At 48.0% G+C, this 15,296-nt stretch overlaps 1 protein-coding gene across 1 annotated transcript; it reads right to left on the bottom strand.

The window, feature by feature from the left end:
* Window positions 1-478: 478 nt before the first annotated feature.
* LOC119465959 (probable serine carboxypeptidase CPVL) lies at window positions 479-11,511 on the bottom strand. The gene is made up of 3 exons (XM_037726438.2): window positions 11,311-11,511; window positions 4,454-4,781; window positions 479-1,440 (listed from the first exon to the last, which is right to left on the bottom strand). Exons 1-3 carry the CDS (start codon window positions 11,350-11,352, stop codon window positions 581-583), a joined length of 1,230 nt encoding a protein of 409 aa, XP_037582366.1. The 5' UTR covers window positions 11,353-11,511; the 3' UTR covers window positions 479-580.
* Between the last annotated feature and the right edge of the window lie 3,785 nt (window positions 11,512-15,296).

The raw sequence follows: 15,296 nt of genomic DNA on the forward strand, positions 1-15,296 counted from the left end.
TGGGCGGTCTCTCGGCGGCGGTTGCTGTGAATTGCGCCCACGCGTCACCCACGCGTGGTCTCTCGCGAATTCCAGATTAGCGAGTCTGTCGTTCCGAACTTCGCTCCGTTTGCAACGTGCCGCACGAGACAGATTGTCCGCGCCTGCCAATATACCGCGAAATGAGAACAGGTGTAGAGCTGCGCTCAAATTTTGCTTGGGGAGTATCGTAATTGTCGGTGAATTGCTTAATTCATAAGTCACGTTACTTCGCTTCTGTATGCCTCTATGACACCTCCTGGCTGGCGCTGAGACAGGCGTGTTGTACAGTTTGGGTAGACATCGTAGTTTTGCAGCTGATGACCTTTCGTTTCTGTCCTTACGATTTTTCTGTGACAAACACTGCCCGCGGCGAGAAAGGAAAGTGTAGGACGGCACGGTGCATATTGACCACCCATCTCGCTGTGTTAAGACCAGTCAAGAGTTGAGAATGTACCAGAAAAATATTTATTGTGCGTACAAATATTTCGTTACAGTCGAAGCGTGCCGGAAGCAGCGTTCTCTTTATTTGTACGGAAACTTATCAATCAGTAATACGAGATCAGCACGACGTCTTGCCGTTGCCGCATTTCTGGCCGGACACACTCGCAGGCCCCATGGCAGCAAAATGTAAAAACCTACCGTACATGTCGCTCACCGCAGCCGACTGATCGAATGACACAAGATGGCCGCCGAAGAGCACGGTGTTGAACATAACGGCGCCTGCCACTTTCTCGTAACCCATGAGTTCATTATTTGAACTGCCCATTTTATACCAAGGCCGTCTAACAGCTGTCTTGAACGTCGCTGCCCCTCGCCATTGCAATTTCGCGAAAGAACGTTCCATGTTAGTGGCCGGAAATACGGCGTCCAGTTGCGCTGTATAAAAGAGGACATGAACTTGGTTAAGCACGTCCACTAATGTCTGCGTCTTGTCAACGAAGAAGTCTCCGACGGCCAAGTTCATTGTAACCTGAAACCTCGCGGCGCCGAGGGTTCTGGAGGAAGCAACGTGAATCAACTTTTTGAACTCTGGACTGTTTGCGTATTGCTTGTACTTCACAGACTCCCTCGATGCCCGAGGCCTTACTATGCTTCCGTGGTGCTGGAACCCCGTCAGTTCCTCAAACAAGCTTCTGTTTCCACCTGGATGAATGTTGAGAACTGTTTGGCCCAGCAGACCCGCAGCCGCGGTAACATTTCCTGCCTTGACCAGATAGTGTATTTTCTCGAACTGCTGAGCGAACCTAGTGCGACCTTGTTCATCTAGCAGGCCTGAGCAGTGGAGGTAATCGGCTGAGTTGATGATTTCTAAAAGCGGGAAGACAAAGCCGACGCCAAGCATCACTCCTTTCAAGCGCAAAGGAAGCTCCTGCGGTTGTCGTGTCAATACTTTATGTGCCGCACCGATTGCTGATCTTGCTGTAACAGAAAAAAAAGAAGAATCTCATACACTCATTGCATTAAACATTTAGAGGAAATTACTGGCATGCACTTTTTTTCAGACCATATTTTCAAAATAAACAGCGTTTACCAGCGTGCTGCATTGGACACTGGTTGTCTGGAGGCAGCTTTTCCAGCCCTAAATGTCTTTTGCTACAATTCAGTACCTCCTATATACGGCGATGCCTTTTATCCCTGGCGGAAGTTACAACACCTGCTGCTCTGTACGTCGAAAGTGCTAGTGACTTTTGTATTTTATTGTTTATATCAATGATCGGATGTCATCTGTAATTTTCATTTATTACTAATCGCGTGATGGAAAGGTGCAAATTGTACAAAAAGAGAACGAGTACAGCATGAGATTCCGCGAAAGCTAAGGAATGAGTGCTTGCTGGCGGTAAAAACCAAGTGAAACATATTTGGTTTTAAATTGTCGCGCCCCGCGGTGTACGGAAGGGTTTAGTATTCTGTTTGATGTTTTTTTCAAATATTGAACTTCATTCATTTCATTGCCCATTTGTTGCAATACATTTCAGATCTCTTCGTGGTGGCGTTATTCTAGCGATATCTACAAAGAAGACAGCCCTTGAGCCACCAAGTTTCTTCAGTTGCACTAGCGAAACGTTTTTATACAGGAATTATTCTAAACGTCTGTTTTCTTTTTAATACAAATGATTGATCGTGTCTTATTTCACAATCAATATGGTCTTTATTGGGACAAGTCGCCGAAAAATGTCCCCATTATCTCTACGTTATGTTGATTATTAGGTATTTAAACATACGTATTTCGCTAACGCTCGTATTTAGCCAAACGCCTCGTATTTCGCCAGGACATAGCTCACGTTTCTATCACTGAAATAAAAATACGTTCAATTCACTTGGTGTATTTCTTAATTACGAAGCTTCTTCTCAAATAAAAATGCTTGACACTATACTATTGCTCACATAGCAAGCGCCATTGTTTTAAATTTAGCCGGCGACCGTTTTTCATCTGATTATCACTGTTATCGAGTTATCGCTTGGAGCAAACGTGGCTACTGTGTCGAAGCGTTTCTAAAGCAGCCACCGGTTGTACAGAAAAAGACTTCCGTCATAAGATTGCGAACGCCACGCAAATGTAGTTGTAGGTTCTCGAATCGACTATTGACGGCCGTGCCGGTGGTGAAGGCAATAGTGAAGTCTTTTTCGAAGGATGGATGCCCGAGGGCCCCGCCCCTATTTGGCGCGTTCGTAGAACGAGAGGAGGTCACCGACACTTTTCAGAGTTGTCTGACTGCCGACTGCTCACCTCTGGACCCTTTGTTGCAGGTGAAAGTTCTATCTAGCCTCTCACTCGACCATGGAGCCCCTTGATTCTTTTTATTAATCTTTGTCAGAGTTGGGAGCAGCCTATACAAGCGCCTATCCTGGCCGCTACAATGATGGTCGATAGAGCCGCTTGCGACTTGCGACTCTTGCGGATGCGAGAAAGCTATTTCACCTCTGACAGCGGCATACCATTGGCACGGTATGCCCCTGTCATTGTTACGAAGTGCAGTGACTGTTTTCGTAAGCGTTAAATCAGCTGTTCTCGAGAGACTTACTGCTCATATTGTTCTTGGTGCAAAGTAGATGAGCTTGCATGAAGGGAACAAAAAAGAAAGACAGGGAGCGGCGATTCTTGGCGCCTTTCCTTTTTTTCTGTTCCCTTGTTACATGCCCTTCTACTTAGCGCAAGAACAAGATGTGCTGTAAGCCGAAACTCCAAGTCGCTCAGGAACAAGTACTTTAGGATAGGAGAACGTTTTTGGAGACAAAGATTGCAAGGTCGTCTCTTATACTTCATAATGCCCCGGTAGATTTCCTCTTCGCTCTTTCCCCTCGCCACGCGAGTGCTGTAGCAAACTGGACGTTCGCTCGGTTAGCTCCATATTAGTTAAGTTGCTTTGTGTGTTTTTTACATGGTACGGAGTTGCACAAACAACCCATAGACACAACAAGCACAGCACCTATCAGAAGACCAGTGTTGACGTGACTCTGCTGTACTTGTGGTGTCCTTGGGTTGTTAGTGCAACTCCATACCATGTAAAACACACACAAAACAAAGTAAACTAAAACGGAAGCTAACCGAGTGAACGTCCACTTTGCTACAATACTCGTGTGGCACGGAGAAATAAATGCACGATAAACCTTATGCCCTAATGACTCCCGATTGTATCTCTAATTATAAAAAAAGCTAGTCGCATGCATGCATACACGGTAATATTGTTTCCGTATCTAATTTCATAACCGAGTGCGGTAGCTTAGTGGCTATGGCGTTGCGTTGCTGAGCTCGAGGGCGAGGGTTCGCTCCCGGCAGGGGCGAAAGGCTCGTGTTCTGTGCATTGGGTGCACGTTAAAGAAGCCAAGTTGCTCAAAATTATTCCAGACATCTCCACAACGGCGTGCCCCATAATCATATCGTCGTTTTCGAGCGCTAAACCTCCAACATTTATATATTTTTTAAAAATCGAAGTTGCGTTATTCAAGTTGTTGCATTGTTATCAACTCGTAGAAACTAATACGTAGACAAGCGCAGAGATGCATCAGCCAAGCTTGATGAGTGCATATTTATATCAAGGTGCATGGAAATGGCTGCTAGTGCCACATACAACTCAGGATCCTGTGCTGAAATGGCGCAGGATTTAATGAATGTACAAATAAATGCGCAATCAACATTATTATTATTATTATTATTATTATTATTATTTAAAAACCAAGACATTGTGTACTGATGCCTCTCTTTCTTTGTGACACTGCTAGCACATTCTCCGTTTCTTTATATGATTTGTGTTTCAAGCTGTCTTAATGGAATTTCTTTGTACGAATACAGGTATTTTGTTATTTTCATTCTCAAATTTTCTTTTCATTTGTCTGCGATCTTTTTGGGTCTTCATATTACTGCACTCCACCCCTACTAAATACTCTATAACCAAGCCTGTAAGGCAACGTAGATAATTAAATTACGTTTTACCTCCGTACGATTCGCCAGCGATGAAGAACTCTCTTCCCTTGTACTCGGGGAAAATCCGCAAAAACCTCCTCAGAAATGTGACGGTGTGTACGGCGGCTTCCTCGAGCGTGCTGGGGTATTTGCCCATTTTGTCGAAACTGTATCCCGATCCTGCAGGCGCATCCAAGTAGATGATGTTGAATCGCGACAGCAGACTGTGCCTCCTACGGTACAGCGTTCCACCAGCGTCGATTCCCAGGGGGCCGTTTTCTAGGAACTGGCCCCAAAGGCCAGATTTTCCGGGACCTCCTGGCAGCCACAACAAAAGAGGCTTCTGGTTAGAATGCATCTGTAAAAGAAATAATACAGCGTACGTTAACAACTCTGACGTAGAGATATGTCACAAAAGAAAGTACATAAGCTACTCTTGTGGAAAAATTAAATTTAAACAGTTTGTGACGCCAGAAACTTTGTGTCCTGACAGCATTTTATTTATAAACATGTGCGATCCCACAGATACACGTTAGGCGTTTTCTGTGTGAATTGCGAAGTTTTACCATGGTAAAGTGCGAATATATATATATATATATATATATATATATATATATATATATATATATATATCCTGTTACAGGTACAGGAGGCATACGGGAATATAAGAAATTTCGTCCATACCTCCACGGTCGCCATTTCACGGTTGTGACCGACCACCATGCCCTATGTTGGTTGTCGGCAATCAAAAACTTGTCTGGACGCCTTGGCCGATGGGTACTCCGATTACAGGCATACGATTTCAATGACATTTAGAAGTCCGGAAGGAAGCACCAAGATACCGATACTCTTTCACGATGCCCATTACAACCATCATCGGAGCACATCACATTACCTTGTCAAATTGGCCGCACAGAGGAAGCATCGTTAATTACACCGATTACCTCCTTGACCCCATCAAACCGCCGTTCAGTGCTTTCCACTCACCAGTGCGCCTATTCTTATTGCCATGGTATCATCGATCGCCTTAGCGGTGTTTCAGTTCCACCCAATGCCAGGCTATGGAAACATCTCAAACTATTCAAGTTCGAAGACGATGTCCTCTACCGTTACATTTTTCACCCGGAAAACCATCGATGGGTTCCCGTTGTACCACGCTCTCTTCGCGCTGAAGTTCTGCAGGCCTCACACTATGACCCTGCGTCAGGCCACATGGGTTACCACAAAACCCACGTGCGCATACGAAGCCGATTATTTTGGCCATGTCTTTCCAGGATGTCACAGACCCCGTGAACGAGGCGGAACGCCGGACCAAATTCCAAAGCCGACTCATCAGCTTCCGCAAATAATCCCACGAAAGCAAGGACAATTAGTAATGGGCCCTGTGGTGCGCCACCGAACGCCAGTCGCTGTCCAAAGACCGAGTCAGAGCCCAGAGTTGTCAAAATACAAAAAAATATGCTTCACACGAGGCAGTTAGACACGCACGTGCACACTTAGGCTAGACAGCACAATACAATTCAGCTGGGCATTCACAAAACACAGGAATATAATTAACGACAAGCACTAACAGTCCAACACGTAAAGTACAAAATGAATAGGAACACTAAGTGTCCAATCGTATTCACCCACGCTGGTCTCGAGTCAGACGATCTCGGCGTAGCTCGGGGCAAATCTCGAAGAAGGAACTTCTTCCGGAAATGCAGACGCTCGATGAACACATCGACTAGCTTGCCGGGGAATCCCCTTCTTCCGCAGAAGGTCAGTCTCCAGGTTACATTCTCTTCACCGGAGAGGTCTCCTCCCTTCTGATTCCAGCACGGTGTATTATATCCTTCACAGTCGTTCTCGAACCTTCCAATCGGAATTGTGATCCTGTAGCATGGCCAAAGCCTGGGAATCTTCTAGTCATCTTTGACCGCCGCCGTCGGAGCGTCGTCGAGGGGGGGTGATGACTCATCCTGTTGGCGCACGCTCACGGTGTAGTAATCTCTTTCTGCACTCGCCGGGTGAGAAGACGTGTCGGCACACGCGCTCTGTCTCTCTCTCTCTTGTCATCGTCACCTTCGCGTGACTTGGAGATGCTTCTAGACTCCGTTCGCGTCGGCTGTTGAGGCTTATGCGCTCTCCTCCTCTGTTGAAGTTGCCGCGGGGCCGGCGTGTTCATTCGCTGGCTCGCGTGACACGTGGTGCGCGCTTTGATTGCACGCTCTTTTCTGACACAGGAGCATAGCTAGATATGTTGCCTCGTGCGCGCTTTGCCAACGCTACAACCACTTCCTTGTCCCGCAGAACCCTTCTTTGTCGTCGGCATTGACCTTGTTGGCATTGACCAATATATATATTGGCACCAATACTCGGATATTGTGGTGAACGGCACGACCCCACAGTCCTGGAGAGCAGCGTCCAGCCACGCTCGTACCACCGCTCACGCGTCATCTTATCTTGTAGCCCTAGTCCTGAAGGCGGCAGTTCCCACACTACCCCTCTCTTTGCGGTGGCACTGGCGCGTGGTGGCGTGCAGCGACTGTGCGGTTCCCCTGCCAGCAAGTAAAACAATGCGCACGGTTGCATCGAACTTGGCTAAGGTGGACCTGGCAGTGCCCAGGTCGTCACGATCTTCGAGGAACCCGACGGTTCTAAGCCTGGCTAGCTTCCTGGACGAACACCTGGCTAAGATGCGACCAACCAGGTACGGCAGCCTCCGAGTCGCGGAGGTCTTGATGGCGCCCGAAGGTCCTCCCGGACGTACTCCCTTCCCGGACGTACACTTGATCCACCTCCCCGACCTCGTTCTGAAGAGCGCAGGCAACAGGTAGCCGGAAGGTGCCGTCGTTTACGCACTGCCATGTCACTACACAGAGACCGGCGCCAGGCACCTCAGGTGTGCAGGTGACAAGAGGGTAAGTCTGTAGACGATTGTCGCTCGGACGTAACTGCGCCGCTACGCTGGCAACTATTTCTGAGCTTGAGGAACTCGGCCTGCCAGGAACACTCACCAGGTGTTACCCAGGTGTTAACACCAGGTGTTAACACTCACCAGGTGTTACCCAGCTTGTTGTGTGGACGTCCACATACTTCACTGCTGAGATACGCAGCTGTTCCTGAAGGTGGTGGAGGCGCCATTACGTAAGTGACGTCTTACACGCCGGAAGGTGCTCTTATACCCTGACGATGGCTAACCCGCCAGGCGAGACGTTTGCCACCAGAATGTCGTCGAGGTAGGCCGCAACCTGTGGTAAACCGGCAAGCAATGTATCCATTGTTCTTTGAAATAATCCAGGTGCCACAGACACACCGAAAGGCAAACGTCGCACTCTGTACAGGCCCTTTACTGTGTTGATCGTGAGAACATCTGCTGAAGAATCATCCACGGAAAGTTGCTGGTACGCCTGCGTCAAGTCAATTTTTGAAAAAATACGGCCTCTTCCTAGCCTTGCGAAAAGTTCTTTGCTAGTAGGTAAGGGGTAGACGTTGTTCCTTACCGCTTGGTTGACTGTGCTTCGGTAGTCACCGCAGATTCTCAGCGAACCGTTCTTTTTTCGCACAATTACGACAGGAGTGGCCCATTCCGCATACTGGATTGGTTGCAAAACACCTTGACGCTCTAATTTATCCAGCTCGTTGATAACGTCATCCTTGAGAGCGAAAGGAATGCTGCGACATTTAAGAAACTTTGGTTGGGCGTCGTGTTTCAGCTCGATGTGTACTGGCGGTATAGCTGCACCGGGAAAGGTTTCGCCGAAAACATCCGGGAATTTTTCGGTAACAGCTTCTGCACTCTGCCTGATGGTGTGAAGTCCAGTAATGCTGATGTTCAAATCCTTGAACCAGTCACGCCCAAGCAGTGTGCTACCTTCGTTCCTTACAACGAGAAGCGGCAGTTTGAAGTCCTGCTCCTTAAACTTCACTGGAACGATAGCTTTTCCAATGACGTGTAGTCCTTCCTTGGTCCAAGTTAGGAGCTGGGTGTCTGCTTCTTCAAGCTGAACGCTTGTTGCGACCTTTAGTTGCCTGAACAATTTTTCGCTGATAATTGATCTGGCTGCTCCGGAATCAACTTCCATCGGTACCGTTTCTCCGCCAATGCTTACTGCAACCATAAACTTGGGACAACCGGTGGTTACTTGGCTAATACTTAGCAAGTCATCATATTCGGTTTGCGCTGAACTTGCGATACCTTCCAGCTGGTGGTTTAGTTGCCCACCTTTTTTCTTCCGACACGCCTTGGCTATGTGGCCTTTGCCGGAACAGTTTAGGCATACTGCGTTTTTAAACTTGCAGCGATAACCAGCGTGGTTGCCTAAGCACCGGAAACACCGTCGTTCCGCCTGTGCGCCTGAAGCCTTTTCATCTTGCCCTTTTTTCAGACGTTGCGTGTCCACTTTGGCTGTGATATCTGGGCTTTCGTGACGTTGACTGCCGATAGCTCTTTGATGTTTTGCAGCAGACTCGGCTGTGACTGCCAGGTCGTAGGCTGTCGCAAAGGTCAGGTTCTTCTCGGCAACAGGCGCTGCTGCACTGTGCTGTCGGAAATTCCGAAAACTAATCGGTCCCTGAGCATTATGTCAAGCGGGAGCTGCTTGTCGCTGAATCCGCAGTTCTCAGATAGCTTGCGTAAGGCTGTAACATAGTCAGCGACGCTCTCACCGTCGTGCTGATCTCGTTTGGAGAACACATACCTCGAGTACAGCTCGGAGGGCTTCGGGTTGATGTGATTCTTCACAGCTTCTACAATGGACTGATAGTCCGCGTTCGGCGGCCTAAGCGGCTTTACGAGGGTAGCTATCAGGGAGTAGGTCTCCTCCCCACAGCAACTCAGCAATGCTGCCCTCTTTTCGGTGTCTTCGGTGAGCTTGTTGGCTGCGCAGCATAACTCAATACGCTCAACGTAATCTTCCCATGAAGAGTTGCTGTTAAGGTGAAACTCACCGATGCGAACGCCGATGGCCATCTTGCCGGAACCGCCCCTGCCGCGTGGGCACTACCGTGCCTCGTCGCCACTGTAATAACCGACGTGTAGACGCCGCAGCAGCCTTTGCAAGAACAACTTTATTGCACAAAACACAGGAGTATATGTAGGCGAGGTGGGTGGCTTATCGCCGACTTGCTTGTAGTGATACTATCGCGGAACATGCGTAGTAAGACTGGTTCGTTCAGTTCAGTAAAGAATGTTTACATCTACGTCGAAATTTTGAGGGACGCGGCGGCCTTTCGCTTGTTCGAAGCGCCGGCACTCCTTTATAATTGCATCCACAGTGGCACAATCCTTACACATCAGGAGATTGAAGGCGTCGTCTGCAATACCTTTTAGTATGGGACCAATCTTGTCCGCCTCGGTCATGTGTTATCAGCCTTGCGGCAGAGAGCCAGCACATCCTGTATGTACACGACATTGATTTCTGTGGACGTCTGAGCGCGGCATGCACGTTCTTTTTTTGCTGCCAACTGACGACCGACAGGTCTGCCAAACAGGTCTCGCATTTTTTCTTTGCAGACATCCCAGCTTGTTAGGTCAGCTTCATGCGTAGTACCATTGCTTCGCAGTTCGTCGCACATAAAACATCAGGTTTGCTAGTATCACTGTTGGATGCCACCTGTTGTTGTCGCACACTCGCTCGTACATCGCAAGCCAATCCTCGACGTCGGCGTTGTCCCTGCCACAAAATGTCCCCGGGTCCCGCGGATGAGTCAGGATAACCGTTGGCATGGACTGCTGAGGCGTTGTCGGTTGTGTCGGTTGATCTCCCATTGTGGCGGCAGGTAGATGACGTCCGCTGCGAAGTTCCGTGATTGTACCTCGCACCTTCCACCAAAGTGTTGCAGGAAGAAAGCAGGCCCACGAGTGTAGAATAATGTATATTTACAAGCGAAGTATATGGCGTTCAGGCAACGGCCAGAGTCTTCGTCTTCCTCTCGTTGGTTTTCCCTTCTTCTTTCCTTTCACCGTAACAATATCGTTACAAGCACGGGGAAAAGGGGTTTATCTAGGCGTGCGAGAGCAGGAACAGCAGGCTACGAACAGCAGGAATGGCCGCTGCACAGTCGTCGTTTTCCTCTTCCTTTCTCCTCTTGATCCGTACGTCCCTTTTACGCGCTTGGATGCAACAATATTGAAAGCCATCTATGTTTACAAGTTTCTATGGCTGGTAAACTAAGCTGTACGTCTTATAGACAGGCACCACACACACACAGACACACACACACACACACACACACACACACACACACACACACACACACACACACACACACACACACACACACACACACACACACACACACACACACACACACACACACACACCACACACACACACACACACACACCACACACACACACACACACACACACACACACACACACACACACACACACACACACACACACACACACACACACACACACACACACACACACACACCACACACACACACACACACACACACACACACACACACACACACACACACACACACACACACACACACACACACACACACACACACACACACACACACACACACACACACACACACACACACACACACACACACACACACACACACACACACACACACACACACACACACACACACACACACACACACACACACACACACACACACACACACACACACACACACACACACACACACACACACACACACACACACACACACACACACACACACACACAACCCACCACCCCACACACACACACACACACACACCAACACACACACACACCACACCAACACAACACACACACCACACACCACACACCACACACACCACACACACACCACACACACACACACACACACCCACAACACACCGGTAAAACTTAAGAAAGGCAGCCACTCATTATATACAAACATCTCACCTGAGACTTGAGGTGTAAGAAGAATAAGTACGTAGAATGCATGAGTCCTTCTTTTCGTCTACAGGGATGAATCCAGAATTGCTTCTAGACTCGCGCATGGTGCTGGCAGGACTACACGGCTAGCATTTCTCAATTTCCTTAAGTTTTTCCTGGGGATCTGGTCATTGGTTGCAGGGAGCAGTAGATCACCCGAAATCCAGGCTGAAAAACAAGACTAGAGCACATTTTAAACCAGTGACCTTTTGTTCAAAATAGTGTTTGCCTGAGCTCGTTGGCTGCGCATTTTCTTTCCATAGTAAAACTATGATATCAGCAGAAGGAAAGAAGCCGCGATGTGTCCTGCGCTGTCGGGTGTCTTTTTACATGCTGCTCTTTGCTCGAAACCTTTTTCGCCCATTTGTTCACTCTACTTACACTTCTGCCTCTCTCTCTCTCTCACTATTTGTGCATGCGTGCGTATTAGCGTACGTGTGTGCAAAATTGTGGTTTCCTCATGTTTCTCCTCCCATATTGCTCACATTGAAGAATATTGTGTCGTGAAAAAATATTCATTATTACACAAACGGTTGCTTTGTATGACAACCATAGATGGTTCTTGTTTGAAGACACTGCAGATTTGGCAGCACCCTGTTCAGACACTGCAATATAGAACGTAAAAGCTTCCATCGCTCGTTGCAGTGCTTCTACTACAGCGAAACTGTTAATGGGAGTTCTGCGATGGTTTTCATGCTGTGGTGGGGTCGACATTTTCCATAATATTTTCGAAGTGCTCGCTTAATCAGTAATACCGCAAGACTCCGACGACCACGTCAGGTTTTGAGTGGGCGTTTACTGCACTAAAGTTTTCCTTGCACACATTCGTTGTCAGCATAAACTTTGAAACCTTGCCGAGCAAGCGTTGAAACTTCTGCAAGGAATTGCGCACTTGTAGGTCTTACAAATCCTGATAGGAACAAGTTTTAGTTTGACATATTATACCTACTATGACTGAGTGAGCTTTCTGAAACGTGACTACTCCTGCTCGAATCGACAAACCTACTGCCGAGCTTGCCTTTCGGAACGCAGAGTGAGAGGGTAAATTTAGCTCAGATTACATCATGTGTGGCGCTAGAACGGTGCCATTGGTGCACGCGACCGATGTATGATCGAGCAATGGCTTTTTAAACGGACATGGCGAGCGCGCCGGACTTACTTCCCGCGCAAACCGTTGCTTCTCCCCCCCCCCCCCCCCCCCCCCGGGATGGACTTGCCCCGCGAGACACGTCACCGGGACGCGCCCTATTGGCCTCCCGCGCGGTGGCCCACGGGCACCCTCTCCACCCGAGCTCTCGTCCGCTGAGCGCTTCCTCGCCGTGCCAACGGCCGTAGCAGAGGCTCACAGGCTCGCAACGAGGTGGTTACTGAGACCTTTGTTCTCGCGACTCCTCGTTATTGCGCCTTGGCGGACCGCTACCCGGTAGCCCTAGCGCAGCGGGCGCGCGTACTCGATCGGTCTTGCGGCGAGCTTTGGCCGTAAGCGCCGTGACTGTAGCACTGAGCTGTACCTTGGGTGAATAACCCGAGTTTGTTGGCGATCTGACTCCGGAGCCTTCTCTGCGCCGTGTCGGAGAGTCGACGAACCCTGCCGTAGCGCCTTTGTGCGTGCGGAGTGGAGGAGCGTCGTGCCCTTTCCCTCGTAAGCATTTGTATGCCTACCCAACGACGAAACCCGTCCGTCCGTCAAGTAAGACGATCATTCTCAAGATAAGACCCGCAACAGCGAGTGAATTGACCTTCGTACTACCTCTCGCTTCAACGCGAACTAAGCGGCGAGAACACAGCGCACGCGAAGCTATCAGCACTCGGCGATCTCTGTCCCCTTTCTGTCCCCAACTAAATTGCTTCACAATTATATCTGTCCGTTACGTAAGACAATGAATGGCTCACACCCCTTAAGCAATGCCTCATATATCCCCGTAAACGCGGCCTCCCCATTACGACGACAGACGAGAAGTGAAATTCTACGCTGGAATGACGAGCGGCAACGCAACCGTTGCCAACGGCAGCGTACAGATTACAGATCTGTGTCATAAATTCTCGTTTGAAAATAATTTACACTACACCCTGCAAATAACAGAAATTAATAACTGGCAATATAAGTGTTATGGTGCGGAACTGCGTTATAGATCATAAAGAAGATGTTGTTCTGCACTCTTAAGCATTACGTTGTGAAGTCAGGTGCGTAAAACTTAAGTTGCGATTTATCGCGAAATATGGTTGAAATTGCGTAGCGTCTTTCAACTAATGCCGAAGTTCAAAGCGGCATCACGGCACAGCAAATTATTATGCGTTAATTCAAGCTTATTACCTAGCGCTTCGGGAGGCATTGCTACTTGCTGAATGAACTTACTAGCAAACTCTACAAGAATGTTTAGAAATGACCTTGCAATATGAAGCTTTCGCCGATTGGTTTACCGTCTCCTGTAACGTTGGGATAGCTTGTGCCATACCTTTGCTGGGGCAGCGCGCCTTGCATCTTGGTTCCACCATTTGACATGCATTGCGTCCAGGCTAGAGTTGAAATTAAAAAGACTGCGGTGGCTCTGGGCAGTTTCATCGCTCCTAAACCAGAGAGCGGACAAACCTAATGTAGAATTCGTTAACCGAAACGTGCCTCTTGGAACATCTGTGGAAAGAGCTCCAGAGCTCACTGCTTGCGACGCAGGTTGACTGTAAAAAAGTATAACAACTTTTGCATACTGTTCGCGATCGTCTATTGTGTGCCAACGAACAGGTATTTTGTTCAGTCAGAACGAAAACAAAATGTCAGAAAGTAAAGAAAAAAATTCCAGGAGAAACGTATCTTTATCAAAAACACTTTTCTACATTGCGAGCACGTTGCGAGAAAGAAAGAAAAAACTGTAAGAAAGTCAGAACGACAGCGACCTTCTGAATGCTGTTCGCCTTTTGTGGCGGACTGTAGTGAATATGTTGGGTAGTTAAAGACGTTCATATCAAGCTTATTTCCCTACCCATGTCCAAATAACCGCTTCGACGCCAAGGATATGGCTTACGGTGCCCGTAAAGTGTTGCATGAAAAATTCCTCGTATTTAAAAGCTAAAAATGTAAATCTCTGCGGAAGGTTGGAGATGCTATATTGTGAAAATGCGCAGTATGCAGGACCGAAATAACAGCAGCCGAAGACAACATTTTCAGCGGCATTTTACACAGCCCAAAATAACAAAAAGCAAATTATTGACACAACTTATACTTGAAATTTATCGGTGTCATTATTCCTTAAAGATGACCTCCTTTCTCGGCCACAGGTCACGGGTAAATTCATAGCTTTTTTCCCCCTCTGTTTTTAGGAAGAAGAGTTCAGTACCAAATAACCTTCAGGCTTCCATTGTTACTTCCGAAAGAAAACAATCTTGCATAAACAGCCTTCCGGCTAACTCAGCGGCTCAATCTGAGGGCATATGTCCTAAAAGCCTCAAAAAAGCATAAACTGACACATATTAGCTCCCATATTTCAGCAATCTAATGACATGGTGTGTGTTCAACAAAATGCGAAAGTAGCTCACACCTTTCACATGTTTCAATTCGGTGATCCATCTAAACACCGAATTACAGACCTATTTCATTAGCCAGGATATTTTGCAAACTTCTCGTACAACATAATTTCATCCACTATCCGGAAGTTTTCTGGCAGATCATAACTTGTTTTTATTAAATGTAAATTATGGGGTTTTACGTGTAAAAACCACGATCTGCTTATGAGACACGCCGTAGAGGTGGACTCCGGTATAGTTTTTACCACCTGGGGTTCTTTAACGTGCACCTAAATCTAAGTGCACGGGTGCTTTGGCATTTCGCCCCCATCGAAATGCGGCCGCCGTGGCCGGGTTTCGATCCCGCGACCTCGTGCTCAGCAGTCCAACACCATAGCCACTGAGCAACCACGGCGGGTCATAACTTCTTTTTTTTTGTCAACCAGCACAGATTT

The sequence above is a fragment of the Dermacentor silvarum genome, chromosome 10 (genome assembly GCF_013339745.2).
Source record: "Dermacentor silvarum isolate Dsil-2018 chromosome 10, BIME_Dsil_1.4, whole genome shotgun sequence".
Classification (NCBI taxonomy): Eukaryota; Metazoa; Arthropoda; class Arachnida; order Ixodida; family Ixodidae; genus Dermacentor; species Dermacentor silvarum.

Excerpts from the sequence above, each read along its gene's own strand:
- LOC119465959 (XM_037726438.2), bottom strand. The coding sequence starts at position 11,352 with ATGCATTCTACGTACTTATTCTTCTTACACCTCAAGTCTCAG. Across the intron at positions 4,782-11,310 it reads TCTTACACCTCAAGTCTCAG|ATGCATTCTAACCAGAAGCC; the intron begins GTGAGATGTTTG and ends TTTCTTTTACAG. Across the intron at positions 1,441-4,453 it reads CGCTGGCGAATCGTACGGAG|CAAGATCAGCAATCGGTGCG; the intron begins GTAAAACGTAAT and ends TTTCTGTTACAG.